The sequence below is a fragment of the Petromyzon marinus genome, chromosome 15 (assembly GCF_048934315.1).
Source record: "Petromyzon marinus isolate PM22_M1 ecotype Great Lakes invasive population chromosome 15, UKy_Petmar_22M1.pri1.0, whole genome shotgun sequence".
Classification (NCBI taxonomy): domain Eukaryota; kingdom Metazoa; phylum Chordata; class Hyperoartia; order Petromyzontiformes; family Petromyzontidae; genus Petromyzon; species Petromyzon marinus.
The window spans coordinates 23,938,710-23,962,221 of NC_133681.1; the positions used below are offsets into that span (position 1 = coordinate 23,938,710).

Consider the following 23,512-nt stretch of genomic DNA (forward strand, 5'->3'; position numbering starts at 1 on the left):
ACTTCACATTTCACTTGTATTATCCTTCAATTAGTAGTTAATCCTTCGCTAATGAATTTGTCGTCAAATCATGGGGACAAGCCTACCACGGAAAAATTAGTTGCCGTTTAATGTTTGCGACACAGAGAATGCAAATAGTTACATGACAACATCGCTGCTGTAGCAGTGTAAGTCACGCTGCTATTAAAATATTCTATGTCTCGAGTTTCCTGGCTGGCTGCTGGCTGTGCTTCTCTCCACCCCAACAATAACTCCGTTGTTAGTGGGTGCAGGAGACAATAGGGACACCAACAAGGTGGGAATTACCAGAACAGTATTTGAAGACTGACACGGTTAATATAAAAATGCACTTTCAATGTATGCGCCAATTAACGTCATTCTTTTTGAAAAAATAACTTGTTCTATCCTAGAGATTTAGAAACTAAACCTTAGGACATTAAACTAGTACAATTAAAATGTACGATTAATTGTAAAGTTAGCAAAATAAATAAATGATCTAAATCATATACTATATTCTTGGTTCTTTCGGTAAAGTCACGTAGAAGGGAAACAATAAAATAATAAAGATATAAAACAATAAAATTCTCACATGTCAAAATTCATATACTGTTGATTTATTCTCTCCATCTCCGCAGTTGACACTGCCGGTTGTGTTCCCTCCTTAGCTCCCATTCCCACGTTAGTCTCGACCACCGGCCTTCATCACTTCAAGTTGTGTGTCCTGCCTCACCCCACCTTTCTAAACTAAAATTACGTCCTTAATTTGCATATGATGTCCAATTGACGTGTCCGTCTTCCAGTATCAGTGTAATTCTTAGGATGTGCATCATCTCTACGCTTCCTTGTGCATTTCTAAACATTGATTCTATTTTCCGTTTGTGATGCATCTGTTTGAAAAAAAACGTTCTGCCTAAGGCATATGGCTCAGTTACGTTTCATTTCGATTTAAAGCTTTCGTGACTGCAAGGATTAATATTCTTTGGTTCTTTCGGTAAAGTCACGTAGAATGAGAATAAAATAGTAAATTGATAAAATAAAATAACACAATAAAATTCTCACGACGTTTCGGCCACAACACAAGCGGCCTTCATCAGGTGATGGGACGAGACTGTCTGGAGGACAGCGCTGGAGCGAAAAAGCCACGCTCATATCGCGACCTTTAAGCTGTGTGAGAAGAAACAGAGCGCCTTGACAAAGGAATTAGCATAGAATTTAGCATTGAAACAGCTGAGTGATTAGCGTTTCATTATTAACGTTTCATTATTAAGTCAAGATAACAATAAGCACTTTGCTCTGCCCTGATATGTCTCGTTAATCATTTTCATCCCTCTTCCCCTTCAACAACTGCCCTACGTGTAGATGCACTTCTGTGTTTTCAAGGCTGTGTCCCTGTTCTTTTTGCGTTCAGTTTGTTATTCCCCCGCACCTCCATTAAAGCATGGTTGGCTGCGTACGGTGCGAAAGAAGTTCACCCTGCAAACATACGCTGCGTTGAAAAATTATTCTACTGACTGCAGACCAATCCTGGACAGATTTCTCAATACGAGTGCAATATCGAGGGTACAGATCAATACCACCTGAACACAGATGCTAATTCCCGGACGGGTGGCAACTCTAGCCATGCCCATGAAAACATACAAAACATCTTGACCATGAATCGCCTATGCGGCAGATTAAATGTCAAGCATTTAACATTGAATTCCGATCTACTTTTGTTCGTTTTGATTTATTTTGGCGCAGTTTCAAGTAAGTATTTTTGATATAATAATTGTATTGTCATTTTCTGTATAATTATGATAATAGACCAAGCACTGAGACATTGCCCAGGGTTGGTCTACAATCGAAAAGGTGGCAACCCCATAGCACACCCTAACGTGTTCCAGTGTTAACACATCGTATGTTTGTATCTTGAACTTCTTTCGCACCGTACGTAGCCCACCGTGCTAATCGGAGGTATGAGGTGAGCGGGAATCGAACTCGTGTAGTCGGGGTTCGTAGCGCAGCGTGCTAAACGCTAAACGCTGCGCCACCGCTCCCCCCACAACACACGCGCACAGCAGCTCCAGAGAGCAACTTTTGGGTCAGAGGTAGCCGCATTGCACTGGGGCCGTCCATAATGACGTCACGCACCTAGGGGGGGGGGAGGTCAGACATTTGTGACGATGTGTGACGAGGGGGGGGGGGGTTTGAGAAATGTGACGTCACCTCAAAATGCGCAACTTTAATTAAATATAGACAACACGTTCTACATAATTAAATAGGCTTTTTAACAAATCTTTTCTCCTACAACATCAGAGTGCAGCGCCACATTAAATACGCACTACAATGACGATAGTTTAAAGCGATATGAAACATGTTTTATATTTTTGGGGAGGGGCGGGGCACAGCTTTGTGACGTCATATTTGAGGGGGGGGGTCTGACTTTTTGTGACGCCGTGTGACGATGGAGGGGGGGTCAAAAATCGTCCAAAATCGCGTGACGTCATTTATGGACGCCTCCACAGCGTGAAATAGCGCAACAAACCGAACCCGCGTACAGCGAGGGAAGCCCTGGCTGGTTTATCATTCATTAATCTCCAGTTCAGTCACAAACGAATCTCTTAGAGCCGAAGGCGCGATCCAGTATCACGTTGGCATGCCGTGTCAACCCGTACGGGGTTACCCCGTATTGGTGTACAGGGAGATTGAGTTTTCAGGTCCATACGGCTTACTACAGCCGTTTCAAAACGGGCAAACCAATGTTTTGTTTGATGGGACTTTGTAGGATGAACGTTGAGATTTGTAAAGGGCACGGGGTGACCAATAAGGTCTGAATTGGTCTGTAATAAGAGAGGCAATGGTTAAGGGGTGACAGGTGTAAGTTGGCACTGCGTGCCACGTCGCGTTGTCATACAGCTGACACTCCGATGAGCAATGATTCGGCGACGCACGGTGCCAATGGGGCCGTCCATAAATGACGTCACGCGATTTCTGACTATTTTTGACCCCCCCCCCCCCCCCCCCATCGTCACGCGGCGTCACAAAAAGTCAGACCCCCCATCAAATGTGACGTCACAAAGTTCTGCCCACCCCCTAAAAAAATAAAACATCCTTCAAATCGCTTTAAACTATTGTCATTGTAGTGCGTATTTAACGTGGCGCTGCACTCTGATGTTGTAGGAGAAAACATTTATTAAAAAGTCTATTTAATTAAGTAGAACGTGTTGTTTATATTCATTTAAAATTGCGCATTATGATGTGACGTCACATTTCTCAAACCCCCCCCCCCCTCGTCACACATCGTCACAAATGTCTGAACCCTCCCCCCCCAGGTGCGTGACGTCATTTATGAACGGCCCCAAAAAGTTCAACATTCGTGCGTATCCGCCGTGATGTGGGGCGAAGTTTAAATCTAATCTTATTATCCGCGATGCCTGCAGGATTAGCTTTTTTTATTCTTCGTCTTCCAAAGCAGATAATTAATGAGAATATTGATGGAATTTCCCCCAGTGCATGTTGGCTGGGGAAGGGCTGTTTAAGACCCGCGGTGAACCCGCTCATCTCCACGTATCGGCATGAAATGAAAAATCGCGGATTTTAGGAAGCGCGTTCGTTTCAAGTGGATGCTTGTTGTCAACACCGCCACATTGACAGCACTCGCAACCATCCCATACTCAATTGAAAACTCTTCTTAAGTAATTGCTTATTGTGTTTAGTTTCTTGTCCTTACCTCATACCTCCGATTAGCACGGTGGGCTACGTACGGTGCGAAAGAAGTTCAAGATACAAATATACGATGTGTTAACACTGGAACACGTTAGGGTGTGCTATGGGGTTGCCACCTTTTCGATTGTAGACCATTCCTGGGCAATGTCTCAGTGCGTGGTCTATTATCATAATTATACAGTAAATGACAATGCAATAATTTTATCAAACATACTTACTTGAAACTGCGCCAAAATAAATCAAAACGAACAAAAGTAGATCGGAATTCAATGTTAGATGCTTGACATTTAATCTGCCGCATAGGCGATTCATGGTCAAGATGTTGTGTATGTTTTCATGGGCATGGCTAGAGTTGCCACCCGTCCGGGAATTAGCATCTGTGTTCAGGTGGCATTGATCTGTACCCTCGATATTGCACTCGTATTGAGAAATCTGTCCAGGATTGGTCTGCAGTCAGTAGAATAATTTTTCAACGCAGCGTATGTTTGCATGGTGAACTTCTTTCGCACCGTACGCAGCCAACCATGCTTTAATTGGAGGTGCGGGGGAATGACAAACTGAACGCAAAAAGAACAGGGACACAGCCTTGAAAACACAGAAGTGCATTGACACGTAGGGCGGTTGTTGAATGGGAAGAGGAATGAAAATGATTTAGAGAGGCGTATCAGGGCAGAGCAAAGTGCTTATAATGTTAATGCTCACCCCGAGCCCTCAATACTCTGATAGTGCGCTGTTTTTGAGTTGTACGCCTTTTGGCGTCTTCTGGTCCAACACCAATGGAGACTAAGCTCTAAAAAAAGCTGTTTCGGGTGTGGACCAATCAAATTCAAGGACAGTACATATTATTATCAGAGTTGTCTTTTTTGTTTGCATTTTGACTGCTTGTGTTGTGGTCATTGCAAACATGATGCCTTGAATAAAGGTGCCAGTTTTTGTGCCAGTTAAAAAGGGTAAAACCTATTCCTATATCTTGTTTCTGGCAAAGGAGGTCTCATAATGTTAATGCTCACCCCGAGCCCTCAATACTCTGATAGTGCGCTGTTTTTGAGTTGTACGCCTTTTGGCGTCTTCTGGTCCAACACCAATGGAGACTAGGATCTAAGAAAAGCTGTTTCGGGTGTGGACCAATCAAATTCAAGGACAGTGCATATTATTATCAGAGTTGTCTTTTTTGTTTGCATTTTGACTGCTTGTGTTGTGGTCATTGCAAACATGATGCCTTGAATAAAGGTGTCAGTTTTTGTGCCAGTTAAAAGGGTAAAACCTATTCCTATATCTTGTTTCTGGCAAAGGAGGTCTCATAATGTTAATACTCACCCCGAGCCCTCAATACTCTGATCGTGCGCTGTTTTTGAGTTGTACGCAGTGGTTCTTAACCTGGGTTCGATCGAACCCCAGGGGTTCGGTGAGTCGATCTCAGGGGTTCGGCAGAGCCCCCGCCACAGAGGTCCGGACACACTTGAATTATTGTGTAAATTTGTGATGACACACACGGCCCGCTTGGCCATCACTGGCTGCAGATGATCATGCTACACTGCTTGGCCAATCAGCGCTGCGGGGAATTTAGGGCGTACTCAGTACTCAACGTGTGACTGTTGTTGTCGTACGTCGTGTGATTTCTTTAATATTTTATCTATACTAACTATGTCGGGCAAAAGAAGAAAGTGGTCGGACGAATATGTACAACATGGATTCTCATGTATCACGGAACGTGATGGGAGTGAGCGTCCTATCTGCATGATTTGCAACGCCAAGTTGAGCAACTCTAGTCTTGCACCGGCAAAACTAAAGGAACACTTCTTGAAGCTGCATGGAGACGGGGAATACAAGAACACAACACTTGCTGAATTCAGGGTGAAGAGAGCCAGATTCGATGAAAGGGCCACTCTGCCTGCTCTTGGATTTGTACCTGTTAACAAACCGATCCTGACAGCATCGTACGAAGTTGCTTACCTGATCGCAAAGCAGGGCAAGCCACACACCATTGGTGAAACACTTGTGAAACCAGCTGCATTAAAGATGGCGAATCTGATACTCGGAACAGCGGCCGAAGGTAAATTATCCCAAATTCCCCTTTCAAATGACACCGTCAGTGACAGAATAGAAGAGATGAGTAAAGACATCTTGGCTCAAGTAGTCGCGGATCTGATTTCAAGCCCGGCAAAATTCAGCCTTCAACTCGACGAAACCACAGACGTTTCTGATCTAAGCCAGCTTGCTGTTTTTGTACGCTATGTGAAAGACGACATGATAAAAGAAGAGTTTTTATTTTGTAAGCCTCTTACAACAACAACGAAGGCAGCCGATGTGAAGAAGCTTGTGGATGACTTCTTCAGAGACAACAATCTTTCATGGGATATGGTTTCTGCAGTTTCTACGGACGGAGCTCCAGTCATGCTGGGAAGAAAGTCTGGTTTTGGTGCGCTAGTAAAGGCCGATGCACCACACATCATTGTGACGCATTGTATTTTGCACAGGCATGCGTTGGCAACAAAAACCTTACCTCCAAAAATGGCAGAAGTATTAAAAACTGTGGTGGAATGTGTGAACTATGTGCGAAAAGTGCTCTGAGGCACCGCATCTTCAGTGAGCTGTGTAAAGAAATGGGCTCTGAATTTGAGGTACTTCTGCTCCATTCTAATATTCGGTGGTTATCCCGGGGACAGGTGCTGAATCGTGTTTTTGCCATGCGTGTGGAATTAGCCCTGTTTTTGCAAGAGCACCAACACTGCCATGCAGATTGCTTCAAAAATCCTGAGTTCATTCTCATTTTAGCGTACATGGCTGATATATTCGCAGCTCTCAATCATCTCAATCAGCAGATACAGGGTGGTGGAGTCAATATCATGGAAGCGGAAGAACACCTGAAGGCTTTTCAAAAAAGCTACCGTTATGGAAACGACGAACAGAGAACAATAACTTCGCAAACTTCCCGCTTCTGGACGACTGTGCAAGTAAGATCGAAGATGTGTCTGGAATCGGAGATATTTCTGTATCCACGGAACTGAAGCAAACAATTGCCACGCACTTAGATGAGCTTGCAAAGTCTCTCGACGGATATTTCCCTACAAGAGAGTAATATCCAGCATGGGTGAGACAGCCGTTCACGTTTGCTGTTGAAACAGCAGATGTCAATGATGAATTCCTCGACGAAATAATTGAAATTCAGCAGAGCCAGGTTCAACAGCAACTCTTCAGAACAACAACGCTCTCAACGTTTTGGTGTCGACAAATGAACAAGTATCCAGTTATTGCTAAGAAAGCCCTGGATTTTTTTATACCATTTGTTACAATATATCTTTGTGAGCAATCCTTTTCGAGGATGCTGGACATAAAAACGAAGAAAAGGAACAGACTTTGCTGTGAAAATGACATGAGAGTGGCACTTGCCAAGGTGAAGCCACGCATATCTGAACTGATCTCTCAAAGGCAACAGCAGAAGTCACATTGATTTCCAGGTATGTAATTTGTTGTGAGTTCATGCATTGTGTTGGTTTTATTCTTTGAACAAGGTAATGTTCATGCACGGCTCATTTTGTGTACCAGTAAAAAACATATCTATGTCTTGAATTTGAAAAAAATCACATTTTATTTTTCACTAAAGAGGGGTTCGGTGAATGCGCATATGAAACTGGTGGGGTTCGGTACCTCCAACAAGGTTAAGAACCACTGCACTAGAGTGAGAAAACGAATCTCTTGCGACGTCTGCAGGAAAACATTCCAACTGGCATGGTGCCAGTTGGAACCGGTGGTCAAAGCTGCAACATCTGCGATAAAAGCTTTGATCGGCCCTACAAACTCAGAAGGCATATGGAGTAACCCACGTAAAGAACTCAAGGGGCGCACGTGGCATGGTGAATGACGGCAATTTTGCCAATGCGGTGTTGAAGGTGTGTCAGACATACTCGGCCGCGAGTCATGGTGCTGGAAGAATTGCCTTTGCCATGGATGGCACCAGCAGCTCCAGCAGCAGCTTGTCGAGTCCTGGTGGTGAGGAGGCAGAGTTGCAGACAATGCCACCTTCTGCAAAGGGCGCACCTGCGTGCAACGAAGTTATTGCTATCACAGCGACCGCGCATGGAACGAAGGCGCCTGCTGGGAAACGCCACGCCTGACCAGCGCCCGTCTCGACTCCACCTCACTCCCATAGTCACTAGAGTGAGAAAACAAATGTCTTGCCAAGTCTGTGGGAAAGCATTCCAACTGCCATCATGCCTAGAGTCCCACATGAGAACGGACAAAGAGACCCCTGACCAATGGCATCTGCGGTCGAAACTTTGATCAGCCAGGCAAATTCAGAAGGCATATGGAAACCTAAGAAAAGGACTATTGGATATTTCTTTGCTGTTCTATTACTGAAGTTATCAACAGAAGTTGTGTACCAGATTAATTGCACTTGTGGCAAATGCTATGTTGGGCAAACAGGATGAATGATCAGCACGAGACTAAAAGAACACCACAGAAATATGAAATGCTCACAAATACAACTGTCAGCAGTAGCAGAACACGCGTGCCCACAAGGACACTCAATTGATTTTGATAATGTTGAAGTTCTGTGCAAAACTTGTTACTACTAGCCAAGACTAATTACATAATCTATCGAAATTTAAATAAATAAAAATAATTGTAATCGTTTGGATAGCTACCGACTTAGTGCTGCATGGAAGAGAATAATCAAATTACCGTTTGTACGGCTATTTTAGTACACACAATGGACACTAAGTACAAGATCAATGGGCTAGCATAATGTGCATGTATAATGTACGTTGATTCATTAATCCCCCCCCCCCCCCGCTCAAAGAGCGCACAAGTGTTGTCATCACATCTACGCCTCTATACAAGGAATTAAACAGGTGGACTTCTCCCAAATCTTGCTGTTGCCTGATGAAGCTAGTTGTAATTACTGAAACGTCGTACTCCGATGGTAAATGTTGTGGCTTGGCTCTCCAACACACCACACACCGGTGTGCTGTACTAGTGAAGAATTGGCATGTTCTGTTTACGTGACAACCCTTACTAGTTGGCTGTCGGGTGGTGGCGGGTTTAACGGCACATTTATATAGTAATAGGTTTTTACCCTTTTATCTGGCACCAAAACTGACACCTGTATGTAGACATGATCCCTTGTATAAATGTGTCAGTTTAGGTGCCAGATAAAAGGGTAAAAACATATTACTATACCTTGCTACTGGCAAAGGAGGTCTCATAATGAAAATTCATACCCCGAGCTCTCAATACTCTGATAGTGCGCTGTTTTTGAGTTGTATGCCTTTTGGCGTCATCTGGTCCAACACCAGTGGAGACTAGGCTCTAAGAAAAGCTGTCTCGGGTGTGGACCAATCAACTTCAAGGACAGTGTATATCATTATCAGATTTGTCTCTTTTTGTTTGCATTTTGACTGCTTGTGTTGTGGTTATTGCAAACATGATCTCTTGTATAACCGTGTCAGTTTTGGTGCCAGATAAAAGGGTAAAAACCTATTACTATATCTTGCGACTGGCAAAGGAGGTCTCATAATGACACATTTATATATTTACGCGATCCAACCCATAAAACCTGTATTATGGATATTTGTCGCAAAAGCCTACGTGTTAAACTGCCATGTATTTTTACGTCTATTGCTGTATTTTCTTACGTGCAATATATTTAATAAACCATCTTAATTTATTCATATTTTTGTTCGTAGTTATATCATTGTTGCGCGTGCGGTGTGGTCAGTGGATATTGTTCAGTGGATCAAACCGAGACAAATATTTTTGCAGCAGCTGTGGCTGCACATTGCAACAGCGCATTCCGAATGGTGTAGAACGCATCGCCCATAATCTGTATCTGTGTGCAAACACCAGGTATGGTTGGTAAGAAACACGTTTGGTTTTAAATGAATAGAACTCGAGCTTCAGCCATATTGTTCATTATAGACCCCACTTTGTAAGAATTAATCACGCAAACCTTGCGCCTGATTCATTTGAGTCGCTGTGCTCATGAGCAACAGGGCATTTGTGGCAAGGTGTTAATGTACCACAGATTAGCACGGTTGGCTACGTACACTGCGAAAGAAGTTCAACACATTATTTGGGTCTTTCCGTAAAGTCACGTAGATAGAACAATAAAATAATAAAAATAAAGTAAATAAAAAAGTAAAATATATCACGACGTTTCGATCGCAACACAAGCAATCGTCATCAGGAGAAAAATGATAACGATTGCTTGTGTTGTGATCAAAACGTCGTGATATTTTTATTATTATTTTGTATTCACTTTATTTTTATTATTTTATTGTTCTATCTACGTGACTTTACCGAAAGACCCAAAAAATATTAATTCCTGCAGTCACGAAAGCTTTAAGTCAAGATTCAAGCACAACACACTTTCATACATTGTGGAAAGCGAGTATCCTTGCACGTACAATGCACTGGACCGCATGTTCGTGTTAAGTGAGTCGGGGGCTTTGTCACTGCCTACCCCATGATATAAATAATCTCAGGGAATTCAATTGCAAGTGTGCAATCTCCCTTCCGGTGGACATCGAGGATGAGTCATACCCTGGCTTGCCAGGAGGCAGTGGATCACAACTGTGGAATCCTTTCCATCTGCACGGGATAGAACGTTGCCCCCTTGCTCACATTTGTTCGTTTTCTGCGAGTGTACTGGTTTCCCCCCACATGTAAACACTCAGTAAGTGGCTGCAAATATCGGAATGTTAAGAGAACCGCAGAGCTTGGGCGATTGTTGGGAGTGCCGGCTCACCGCCTGGCTGCTGTCTCCCCGCTCGTCTGTGGGAGACATATAGAGGTACTGAATTAGATTTATATTCTCTACATAACATGATTCCTATCTACACAAAGCACTCACAGCGTAGAGTACAGCAAGTGATATTCCACGAAATAAAAAATAAACGTACATGACCACAACAGAAGCCAATGGGTACAGCTGTGCATACACGTACACAACATATACACGATTCCTACTGGTGGTTGGAACGATTCACCACTGCCGGAGAGTCAAGGAATTGTAATGATTCAGGATCATTAATGCAAACTGTCCCCGTTCTCAAACCTGTGTACGATTTAAAAGGTCATAGAACGCCATTGTCGGAAGCAATTACTTCCCCATGTCACTGCGATGGGCAGATTCATGCCGTTGCAGTCGGCTTACACATTGTCAGTAGACCCCCCATACGCAAGCGTACACATTTGGTTAACCCCTCCTCCCCCCTCCATGCATACATACTAAATGGATGCCCCCTAACAGCTACACCACCACTCCCCACACGAGACAAGCATGTGACTCTCGGTGTAAATGGAGACGAAGTGCGAATACACGTGCCGATGCCCCAAGTACAGTTGCCACCATTTCCACGACAGAGCAAACCCAGGCACATTTCTCAGCGAGCCCAGGTCTATTCTTAAAACTGTGCAGTTCACGGTGATAAAATCAACCATAGCCATACCCGGGGTACCAGATCTCGACACAAATCAATTCCTGCTGCCACCCGAACACTGTCCGGGGGTCAAACGCGGACAGGTGGCAGCCCCAGTCGCGAGGCCACATCTGCACCGACTCACGGTAAATGTGTGCAGGGCCAGCAGGAAGAGCCCCGGGATCTCGGAGCGCAGCCACTGGTTCCACGCGCTGTCTCGGTCCACGTCCTCGCGTGACGACGACGATACTTCAAAATCACCTGACCGGAAGGAGGGGGGAGGGAGAGTAAGAAGGTACGAAGGGGAACCCTCTAACTCTTTCACAGGGACGCGTTCTTCGCATGCGTCACCCTGCAGCCAACCTCTCTGTTCTCGTGTGTGAACGTGGGTCAGTTTGGTTTAATCGTTCAGAATGAATGGGGCATGACCCTGGCCCTTGTGCAACGTATTATTTTCCATGAGATAATACCAAACACATCATTCATGTGTGAGTGTGTCTGTGGCCTGCAAGCAAAACCTACATTCTCTCGAGTCATATATCGGGAGCAGTCACAGGTGGGAAAGCATTGCCGAATTCCTTGAAAGGCTCAACTCTCTCCAACTTATGTTGAAAGCATTTACAGTGAGGGAAAAAGTATTTGATCCCCTGCTGATTTTGTACGTTTGCCCACTGACAAAGAAATGATCAGTCTATAATTTTAATGGTAGATATATTTGAACAGTAAGAGAGACAGAATAACAACAAAATCCAGAAAAATGCATGTAAAAAATGTTCTAAATTGATTTGCATTTTAATTAGGGGAATAAGCACTTGACCCCTCTGCAAAACATGACTTAGTACTTGGTGAAAAAACCCTTGTTGTCAATCACAGAGGTCAAACGTTTTTTTGTAGTTGGCTACCAGGTTTGCACACATCTCAGGAGGGATTTTGTCCCACTCTTCTTTGCAGATCTTCTCCAAGTCATTAAGATGTGGAGGCTGACGTTTGGCAACTCGAACCTTCAGCTCCCTCCACAGATTTTCTATGGGATTAAAGTCTGGAGACTGGCTAGGCCACTCTAGGACCTTAATGTGCTTCTTCTTGAGCCACTCCTTTGTTGCCTTGGCCGTGTGTTTTGGGTCATTGTCATGCTGGAATACCCATCCACGACCCATTTTCAATGCCCTGGCTGAGGGAAGGAGGTTATCACCCAAGATTTGACGGTACATGGCCCCGTCCATCGTCCCTTTGATGCGGTGAAGTTGTCCTGTCCCCTTAGCAGAAAAACACCCCCAAAGCATAATGTTTCCAACTCCGTGTTTGACGGTGGGGATGGTGTTCTTGGGGTCATAGGCAGCATTCCTCCTCCTCCAAACACGGCGAGTTGAGTTTATGCCAAAGAGCTCCATTTTGGTCTCATCTGACCACAACACTTTCACCCAGTTGTCCTCTGATTCATTCAGATGTTCATTGGCAAACTTCAGACGGGCATGTATATGTGCTTTCTTGAGCAGGGGGACCTTGCGGGTGCTGCAGGATTTCAGTCCTTCAAGGTGTAGTGTGTCACCAATTGTTTTCTTGGTATGGTGCCAGCTGCCTTGAGATCATTGACAAGATCCTCCCGTATAGTTCTGGGCTGATTCCTCACCGTTCTCATGATCATTGCAACTCCACGAGGTGAGATCTTGCATGGAGCCCCAGGCAGAGGGAGATTGACAGTTATTTTGTGTTTCTTCCATTTGCGAATAATCGCACCAACTGTTGTCACCTTCTCCGCAAGCTGCTTGGCAATGGTCTTGTAGCCCATTCCAGCCTTGTGTAGGTCTACAATCTTGTCCCTGACATCCTTGGAGAGCTCTTTGGTCTTGGCCATGGTGGAGAGTTTGGAATCTGATTGATTGATTGCTTCTGTGGACAGGTGTCTTTTATACAGGTAACAAGCTGAGATTAGGAGCACTCCCTTTAAGAGTGTGCTCCTAATCTCAGCTCGTTAGCTGTATAAAAGACACATGGGAGCCAGAAATCTTTCTGATTGAGAGGGGGTCAAATACTTATTTCCCTCATTAAAATGCAAATCAATTTTTTACATTTTTGACATGCGTTTTTCTGGATTTTTTTGTTGTTATTCTGCCTCTCACTGTTCAAATAAACCTGCCATTAAAATTATAGACTAGTAATTTCTTTGTCAGTGGGCAAACGTACAAAATCAGCAGGGGATCAAATACTTTTTTCCCTCACTGTATGCATTAGTTCTGCCCGTACCTCTTTGTGCCTGTGTAGTGGGCAGGCAAGTGTGGTGGAGCAGCAGGTCCAGCACACGGGGTGTCCAGCAGAGGAGAGGAACTCCCCATGGCCGTGGCCGGGGAAGCAGAGGTCGGCGGCGCTGTGAGCGGCGTCAGTTGCGCGGCGTCTGTGGGAGAAGGCACAGGCCTCTTCTGAAGATTATCATCCGCAGACACATCATACGGCTTGCCGGACACGTCACACACTCGGCCCTGTGATTGTGGAGGTGAGACAGGTTCGCGCGTGGCAACGAATGGCTTGTCGCTGGACAAACATCGACGGCAACATCGGGAGAACGCGGCACGAACTCGTGCAGAGTTTCTGGCACCATATGAATTTACACTCCTTGTAGGTATGTACGTTGAACCTCGTTCGCGCCATACGTCAGCCAGCCGTGCTAATCGGAGGTGCAGATGGATGCAATTGAAGGACGTGGAGCAGAGGTGTCAAAATGAAAAAAATAATTGATACAGAAATTACACAAGTCCAGGGGACTTCACCAAGGCCGTGTTATCCCAGACTCTGACAGAGCACAAAGGAAGATTGGCAATGACAAAAAATGGCTTCATAACTTTCATTGTCAGATGGCACACTTGCATCTTCAGTCTTCAGTCGGCGTCAGTAATTTAAGAATGCACGCATGATGCGTGACACCAACTAAAATGGCATCGATGCTGACTAATCACATCCTCTCCAAGATGTGGAACTCAAGAGACGAGGATAGCCTCTTCCAAACAGGACTACCCTTGACAATTGAGTTGTCGCCTGGGTAAAAATAAAATGAACTAGGAGATTTCAACTTGAAAATCCAAACCATCGCACCAACAGTAATGGACGGAATCCTATATGAGGCGCACACTGCAGTAGCTTCAGGTGGACTCTGGTACCTGCTTTATCGTCTGTGTGAGAAGCATCTTCTCCCACTGAAATTCAAACAAAGTTGACAGTTAGACAGGACATGTTTTAAAACATCCGCAGTAAAATTCAAGTATGTATACCATTAAAGTAAACTATTTTTTATTTACCAGGTTAGGCCCATTGAGAGCTATTAAGCTCTTTTTCAGAAGCGACCTGGCAACAAATTATAGCTTAACGAATTGGCTTATCACGTGGAAATTTATAGCAGCCAAATACTCTAAACGCATTACTTACAAATAGCTCACAAAGCGGTTATCCTCCCACTACCCTTGGGTTACCTCCTGTCCCGGTCCAGCCGAGACAGTCTGTGAATTGGCATCTGTATTTGGGTGGCATGAATTAATTTGTACCGAGATCTGGTACCGGTACTGTGCTGAACTTTACTACTGCATGGTTGTTGACAGACCTAGACCGACTGAAACATAGGTCTGGGTTTGATCTCCATAGTGGAAAAGGTGGTAACCCGAAAACTAACCCAAACCCTTCCACATTCAACGATAAACACTTTCAAACCGAGTTCGCTCGGAAATGACCCCACTAAACCGCACGTATGTAAACGTTTGACTTCAGTGGTTCCTCCGCCGCGTGCGAACGATGAAGTGCACGGCCTCTCGTGATGATGACCTCACACCCACATGGCTGCATGAAAGGCGGTGCTGACGAGCATGAGGCAGGTGGAAGAGGCAAAACGAGGAGGCAAGATTAGAGTGCTGTAGTTGGTGGGGTATAGTGGGGCCTATTTCCGAATGATTGATTTATGTGGAAATGAAATTGGTCAAGAGTCCGTTACTTTGTAAACATTAGCATGTATCTACTTTAAAACCAAGTCTGCAGGGGTGGGGAAGATGAGGTCTGTTCATTCTGGTGGGCAAAGAGAATTTAGACACTCCAAGTTAAGTCTGGTGGCATACGAATGAAATGCACCTTACAAATGTAAATAATGATTATTAATCCATCTTCGTCTTCATTCCCACGGTGTTTCCAACCAGGGTTAGGCCATGTAATGATCTGACGTGCTGTACACTTGTACAGTGTTACTGAATTATTGTATCATTATGAATTCAGTGCCCCTTCTGCGACCTTTTCCCTAGATACCCCTCTGGTGTATAACCTGGCCTGCTGACGTCAGGGCCGTAAGCCGCAGATCCTTTTCCCTGCCAGCAGCCAGCGCTATACTATTACATTACCATTCTATGCCACTACACAGGGACTCCTCTACTTACGAACATTCGACTTACGAACTTTCAGAGATATGGTCAAACCTGTCCGTATGTCCAGTTTCCTGTTCGGACCGAGAGTCGTAAGTTCAACCGCCGCACAATAGGTGGTGATGGTGGCATCTACATCTGCAGAACGTGAAGAACTAGAGGCAACTTTTAAAGCCATTCCCCGTGTTTAGTGTACAAGCCGTAAAACGTGTTTGAAATCGACGGGAGTAAAGTTGGACTCACGAACAAATCGACTGACGAACAGACCTCTGGAACCGAACTCGTTTGTACGTACAAGAGTCTGTATATGGTGGTCACTCTGAACAACACAGACCCAGCCTCCTTTTGATTATTTTTGGTCCATTAGGACATTACCAGACGCATCTTTCTGTGCTAACGACCACACATTACACATTAGAGGTGTCACAACAGGTCACGTTTAATCGTCTAAACTTGTCTGGAGTAAGTCGCATACGGTAGACATTTCTGCACATTTGCAGAATTACATGTCTATGATAAAGGAACCATGTGTATTGCATTACACAGGGGTGCTTGATCAAGTGTGGATGCAGATTTCTGCAGCAATACAGGGAATAGGTTGTTCACAGCGCCACTGATTAATCAGAATCTTTTTTTAAATCCTGGAGGAATCCGATGAGCTATGAAGATCTTTTCACATATGTCCAGTAGGGGCGGGTCAGCGAGCTATTTCCAAAACCGATGAGAGGCAAGATGGAGAAAATGTAAGCAAATTGCTAAAAATACAAAGTACATACATTCCTGCCAATTTGTCAACAAATGCAAGCTTGGGCAAGGTAGCAACACAACAACCACAGCTCCAGACCACGACAAGACTCCACAAAGTCCCTCAATTGCATTGCATTAAAATTGAACGTTTAATGAGCGATATTTGAAATAGCGTTACCAAATGACAATATTCCCGTCGAAAACTTGACTAATGAATGAGGCTAAGACGCTTGCAGTAATGTTCAAATATGCATCACTAGCCATTCAGAAGTGGTAGGCCTCACGTGACCACAGGGCACCACAGTGGCAATATGTTAACTACCTCGCCTGGTACGCAGGAGGCCGTGGATTCAATCCCCACCCTGTCGCCTGCTGTATATTTTGAGGTTGCATGTCTTTCTCACTACATTTAGAATAAACATCACGCGTTTAGAGTATTTGGCCTCTATAAATTTCCACGGGATAAGCCACTTCGTTGAAGATAACATTTGTGATAGCCAGGTTGCTTCTGAAAAATAGCTCCATAGCTCAGTGGGGCCTCAAACTGGTAAAATAAAAAAATATATAGTTTATATTCTTGGTTCTCTCGGTAAAGTCACGTAGAAGGGAAACAATAAAATAATAAAAATATAAAACAATAAAATTCTCACGACGTTTCGACTGCAACACAAGCAATCAACATCACCTGATGATCATCATCACTTGATGATGGTCTCCTTGAGTGAGTGTGAGTTTGTGTGAGTGACTGTGATTCTCTGAGTGACTCTGTCAGTCTCTTGAGTGTGGCTCTGTGAGTCTGAGAGAGTGACTCTGTGAGTATCTTGAGTGTGGCTGTGAGTCTCTGAGTGTGGCTCTGTGAGTCTAAGTGAGTGACTCTGTGAGTCTCTGAGTGTGGCTCTGTGAGTCTGAGTGAGTGACTCTGTGAGTCTCTGAGTGTGGCTCTGGGAGTCTGAGTGAGTGACTCTGTGAGTCTCTTGAGTGTGGCTCTGTGAGTCTGAGTGAGTGGCTGTGAGTCTCTTGAGTGTGGCTGTGAGTCTCTGAGTGTGGCTCTGTGAGTCTGAGTGAGTGACTCGTCATCACCATCGTCATCAACATCATCATCACCGTCGTCACCATCTTCATCACCACCTCCATTACCCAGGTGCCATGGGGTGACACGCTGAGATGGGATGGGTGGCCAGCACCACGCCTGGCCGCCTTTGTCTCCTCCCATTCACCGAACCTGGATACTCATTTTAAGGCAGAATAGACCTGGGATGGGACCGAGATTGGTTCAGATACTCGTCACCAATGTTGGCCGTGAGTGGGAATAGAACTCGGGTCGCCGGATCCCGTCGCTCGGTGCGCTAACCACTTCGGCACCGCTCCCCATGTAATCCTCACTTCAAGCACACACCTCATCACCGACACAGCTTCCACATCGTCATATCCACCACTCCTCCCCCAGACCCATCGCTTACAACACTCTCACCCCTTCCCTCTCCACAATGCCGATGCACCTCACACTCCCCACACCTCCCATGCTCCCACCAGCAGCTTCCACTCCCGATGACGCCTCCTCACAATACCCCTTCACTCCCTCCCATCGGACCGCCATTCTCAAACTATGACTTTTAAAGTAAACTATATTTTGATTTAAAGCTTTCGTGAATGCAGGGATTCATATTCTTGGTTCTTTCGGTAAAGTCACGTAGAAGGGAAACAATAAAATAATAAAAATATAAAACAATAAAATTCTCACGACGTTTCGACTGCAACACAAGCAATCATCATCACCTGATGATGATCATCATCACCTGATGATTGCTTGTGTTGCAGTCGAAACGTCGTGAGAATTGTATTGTTTTATATTTTTATTATTTTATTGTTTCACTTCTATGCGACTTTACCGAAAGAACCAAGAATACAAACTATATTTTTTATTTTACCAGTGTGAGGCCCCACTGAGCTATGGAGCTATTTTTCAGAAGCAACCTGGCTATCACAAATGTTATCTTCAACGAAGTGGCTTATCCCGTGGAATTTTATAGAGGCCAAATACTCTAAACGCGTGATGTTTATTCTAAATGTAGTGAGAGAGACATGCAACCTCAAAATATACAGCAGGCGACAGGGTCCGGATTGAATCCATGGCCTCCTGCGTACCAGGCGAGGTAGTTAACATATTGCCACTGTGGTGCCCTGTGGTCACGTGAGGCCTACCACTTCTGAATGGCTTGTGATGCATATTTGAACATTACTGCAAGCGTCTTAGCCTCATTCATTAGTCAGGTATTCGAAGGGAATATTGTCATTTGGTAACGCTATTTCAAATATCGCTCATTAAACGTTCAATTTTAATGCAATGCAATTGAGGGACTTTGTGGAGTCTTGTCGTGGTCTGGAGCTGTGGTTGTTGTGTGGCTACCTTGCCCAAGCTTGCATTTGTTGACAAATTGGCAGGAATGTATGTACATTGTATTTTTAGCAATTTGCTTACATTTTCTCCATCTTGCCTCTCATCGGTTTTGGAAATAGCTCGCTGACCCTCCCCTACTGGACATATGTGAAAAAGATCTTCATAGCTCATCGGATTCCTCCAGGATATAAAAAAGATTCTGATTCTGATTAATCAGTGGCGCTGCGAACAACCTATTCCCTCTATTGCTGCGGGAATCTGCATCCACACATGATCAAGCACCCCTGTCTAATGCAATAGACATGGTTCCTTTGTCATAGGCATGTAATTCTGCAAATGTGCAGAAATGTCTACCGTATGCGACTTACTCCAGACAAGGTTAGACAATTAAACGTGACCTGTTGTGACACGTCTAATGTGTATTGTGTGGTCGTTAGCACAGAAAGATGCATCTGGTAATGTCCTAATGGACCAAAAATAGTAAAAAGGAGGCTGGGTCTGTGTTGTTCAGAGTGACCACCATATACAGACTCTTGTACGTACAAACGAGTTCGGTTCCATAGGTCTGTTCGTAAGTCGATTTGTTCGTGAGTCCAACTTTACTCCCGTCGATTTCAAACACGTTTTACGACTTGTACACTAAAAACGGGGAATGGCTTTAACAGTTGCCTCTGGTTCTTCACGTTCTGCAGATGTAGATGCCACCATCACCACCTATTGTGCGGTGGTTGAACTTGCGACTCTCGGTCCGAACAGGAAACTGGACATACGGACAGGTTTGTTCATATCTCTGAAAGTTCGTAAGTCGAATGTTCGTAAGTAGAGGAGTCCCTGTGTAGTGGCATAGAATGGTAATGTAACAGCATAGCGCCTGCTGCTGGCAGGGAAAGGGAGCTGAGGCTTACGGCCCTGACGTCAGCAGGCCAGGTTATACACAAGAGGGGGATCTAGGGAAAGGTCACAGAAGGGGCACTGAATTCATAATGATACAATAATTCAGTAACACTGTACAAGTGTACAGCACGTCAGATCATTACATGGCCTAACCCTGGTTGGAAACACCGTGGGAGTGAAGAAGAAGATGGATTAATAATCATTATTTACATTTGTAAGGTGCATTTTATCCGTATGCCACCAGACTTAACTTGGAGTGTCTAAATTCTCTTTGCCCACCAGAACGAATAGACCTCATCTTTCCCACCCCTGCAGACTTGGTATTAAAGTAGATACATGCTAATGTTTACAAAGTAACGGGCTCTTGACCAATTTCATTTCCACATAAATCAATCATTTGGAAATAGGCCCCACTATTCCCCACCGACTACAGCACTCTAATCTTGCCTCCTCGTTTTGCCTCTTCCACCTGCCTCATGCTCGTCAGCACCGCCTTTCGTGCAGCCATGCGGGTGTGAGGTCATCATCACGAGAGGCCGTGCACTTCATCGTTCGCACGCGGCAGAGGAACCACTGAAGTCAAACGTTTAAATACGTGCGGTTTAGTGGGGTCATTTCCGAGCGAACTCGGTTTTAGAAGTGTTTATCGTTGAATGTGGAAGGGTTTGGGTTAGTTTTCGGGTTACCACCTTTTCCACTATGGAGATCAAACCCAGACCTATGTTTCAGTCTGTCTAGGTCTGTCAACAACCATGCAGTAGTAAAGTTCAGCACAGTACCTGTACCAGATCTCGGTACAAATTAATTCATGCCACCCAAACACAGATGCCAATTCACAGACTGTCTCGGCTGGACCGGGACAGGAGGTAACCCAAGGGTAGTGGGAGGATAACCGCTTTGTGAGCTATTTGTAAGTAATGCGTTTAGAGTATTTGGCTACTATAAATTTCCACGTGATAAGCCACTTCGTTAAGCTATAATTTGTGGCCAGGTCGCTTCTGAAAAAGAGCTATATAGCTCTCAATGGGCCTTACCTGGTAAACAAAAAATAGTTTACTTTAATGGTATACATACTTGAATTTTATTGCGGATGTTTTAAAACATGTCTTGTCTAACTGTCCACTTTGTTTGAATTTCAGTGGGAGAAGATGCTTCTCACACAGACGTTAAAGCAGGTACCAGAGTCCACCTGAAGCTACTGCAGTGTGCGCCTCATATAGGATTCCATCCATTACTGTTGGTGCGATGGTTTGGATTTTCAAGTTGAAATCTCCTAGTTCATTTTATTTTTACCCAAGCGACAACTCAATTGTCAACGGTAGTCCTGTTTGGAAGAGGCATCCATGTCTCTTGAGTTCCACATCTTGGAGAGGATGTGATTAGTCAGCATCGATGCCATTTTAGTTGGTGTCACGCATAATGCGTGCATTCTTAAATTACTGACGCTGACTGAAGACTGAAGATGCAAGTGTGCCATCTGACAATGATAGTTATGAAGCCATTTTTTGTCATTGCCAATCTTCCTTTGTGCACTGTCAGATTCTGGGATAACACGGCCTTGGTTAAGTCCCCTGGACTTGTGTAATTTCTGTATCAATTTTTTTTGTTTCATTTTGAAATCTCTGCTCCACTTCCTTCAATTGCATCCATCTGCACCTCCGATTAGCACGGCTGGCTGACGTACGGCGCGAAAGAGGTTCAACGCACATACCTACAAGGAGTGTAAATTCATACGGTGCCAGAAACTCTGCACGAGTTCGTGCCGCGTTCTCCCGATGTTGCCGTCGATGTTTGTCCAGCGACAAGCCATTCGTTGCCACGCGCGAACCTGTCTCACCTCCACAATCACAGGGCCGAGTGTGTGACGTGTCCGGCAAGCCGTGTGATGTGTCTGCGGATGATAATCTTCAGCAGAGGCCTGTGCCTTCTCCCACAGACGCCGCGCAACTGACGCCGCTCCCAGCGCCGCCGACCTCTGCTTCCCCGGCCACGGCCACGGGGAGTTCCTCTCCTTTGCTGGACACCCCGTGTGCTGGACCTGCTGCTCCACCACACTTGCCTGCCCACTACACAGGCACAAAGAGGTACGGGCAGAACTAATGCATAAACGCTTTCAACATAAGTTGGAGAGAGCTGAGCCTTTCTAGGAATTCGGCAATGCTTTCCCACCTGTGACTGCTCCCGATATATGACTCGAGAGCATGTAGGTTTTGCTTGCAGGCCACACACACACACACATGAATGATGTGTTTGGTATTATCTCATGGAAAATAATAAGTTGCACAAGGACCAGGGTCATGCCCCATTCATTCTGAACGATTAAACCAAACTGACCCACGTTCACACACGAGAGCAGAGAGGTTGGCTGCAGGGTGATGCGCGCAAAGAACGCGTCACTGTGAAAGTGTTAGAAGGTTCCCCTTCGTACCTTCTTACTCTCCCTCCCACCCCCTCCTTCCGGTCAGGTGATTTTGAAGTGTCGTCGTCACGCGAGGACGTGGACCGAGACAGCGCGTGGAACCAGTGGCTGCGCTCCGAGATCCCGGGGCTCTTCCTGCTGGCCCTGCACACATTTACCGTGAGTTGGCGCAGATGTGGCCTCGCGACTGGGGCTGCCACCTGTCTGTGTTTGACCCCCGGACAGTGTTCGGGTGGCAGCAGGAATTGATTTGTGTCGAGATCTGGTACCCCGGGTATGACTATGGTTAAATTTTATCACCGTGAACGGCACAGTTTTAACAGTAGACCTGGGCTCGCTGAGAAATGTGCCTGGGTTTGCTCTGTCGTGGAAATGGTGGCAACTGTACTTGGGGCATCGGCACGTGTATTCGCGCTCCTGCTCCATTTACACCTAGAGTCACGTGCTCGTCTCGTGTGGGGAGTGGTGGTGTAGCTGTTAGGGGGCATCCATTTAGTATGTATGCATGGAGGGGGGAGGAGGGGTTAACCCAAATGCGTACGCTTGCGTATGGGGGTCTACTGACAATGTGTAAGCCGACTGCAACGGCATGAATCTGCCCATCGCAGTGACATGGGGAAGTAATTGCTTCCGACAAAGGCGTTCTATGACCTTTTAAATCGTACTCAGGTTTGAGAACGGGGACAGTTTGCATTAATGATCCTGAATCATTACAATTCCTTGACTCTCCGGCAGTGGTGAATCGTTCCAACCACCAGTAGGAATCGTGTATATGTGTGTACGTGTATGCACAGCTGTACCCATTGGCTTCTGTTGTGGTCATGTACGTTTATTTTTTATTTCGTGGAATATCACTTGCTGTATTCCACGCGGTGAGTTCTTTGTGTAGATAGGAATCATGTTATGTAGAGAATATAAATCTTATTCAGTACCTCTATATGTCTCCCACAGATGAGCGGGGAGACAGCAGCCAGGCGGTGAGCCGGCACTCCCAACAATCGCCCAAGATCTGCGGTTCTCTTTGCATTCCGATATTTGCAGCCACTTACTGAGTGTTTACATGTGGGGGGAAACCAGTACACTCGCAGAAAACGAACGAATGTGAGCAAGGGGGCAACGTTCTATCCCGTGCAGATGGAAAGGATTCCACAGTTGTGTTCCACTGCCTCCTGGCAAGCCAGGGTATGACTCATCCTCGATGCCCACCGGAAGGGAGATTGCACACTTGCAATTGAATTCTCTGAGATTATTTATATCATGGGGTAGGCAGTGACAAAGCCCCTGACTCACTTAACACGAACATGCGGTCCAGTGCATTGTACGTGCAAGGATACTCGCTTTCCAAAATGTATTAATGTGTGTTGTGCTTGAATCTTGACTTAAAGCTTTCGTGACTGCAGGAATTAATATTCTTTGGGTCTTTCGATAAAGTCACGTAGATAGAACAATAAAATAATAAAAATAAAGTGAATACAAAATAATAATAATAAAAATATCACGACGTTTCGATCGCAACACAAGCAATCTTCATCATTTT

General features: G+C 45.1%; 1 protein-coding gene across 1 annotated transcript in view; it reads right to left on the reverse strand.

Annotated features, from left to right (window-relative positions):
- LOC142924608 (uncharacterized) overlaps positions 1 to 14,946 on the reverse strand; it is a 31,598-nt gene extending 16,652 nt beyond the window's left edge. The window contains exon 1 of the mRNA XM_076067148.1: positions 14,941 to 14,946. Coding sequence (XP_075923263.1) covers positions 14,941 to 14,946 — 6 coding nt within the window. The remainder of the gene's footprint in view (positions 1 to 14,940) is intronic.
- Between the last annotated feature and the right edge of the window lie 8,566 nt (positions 14,947 to 23,512).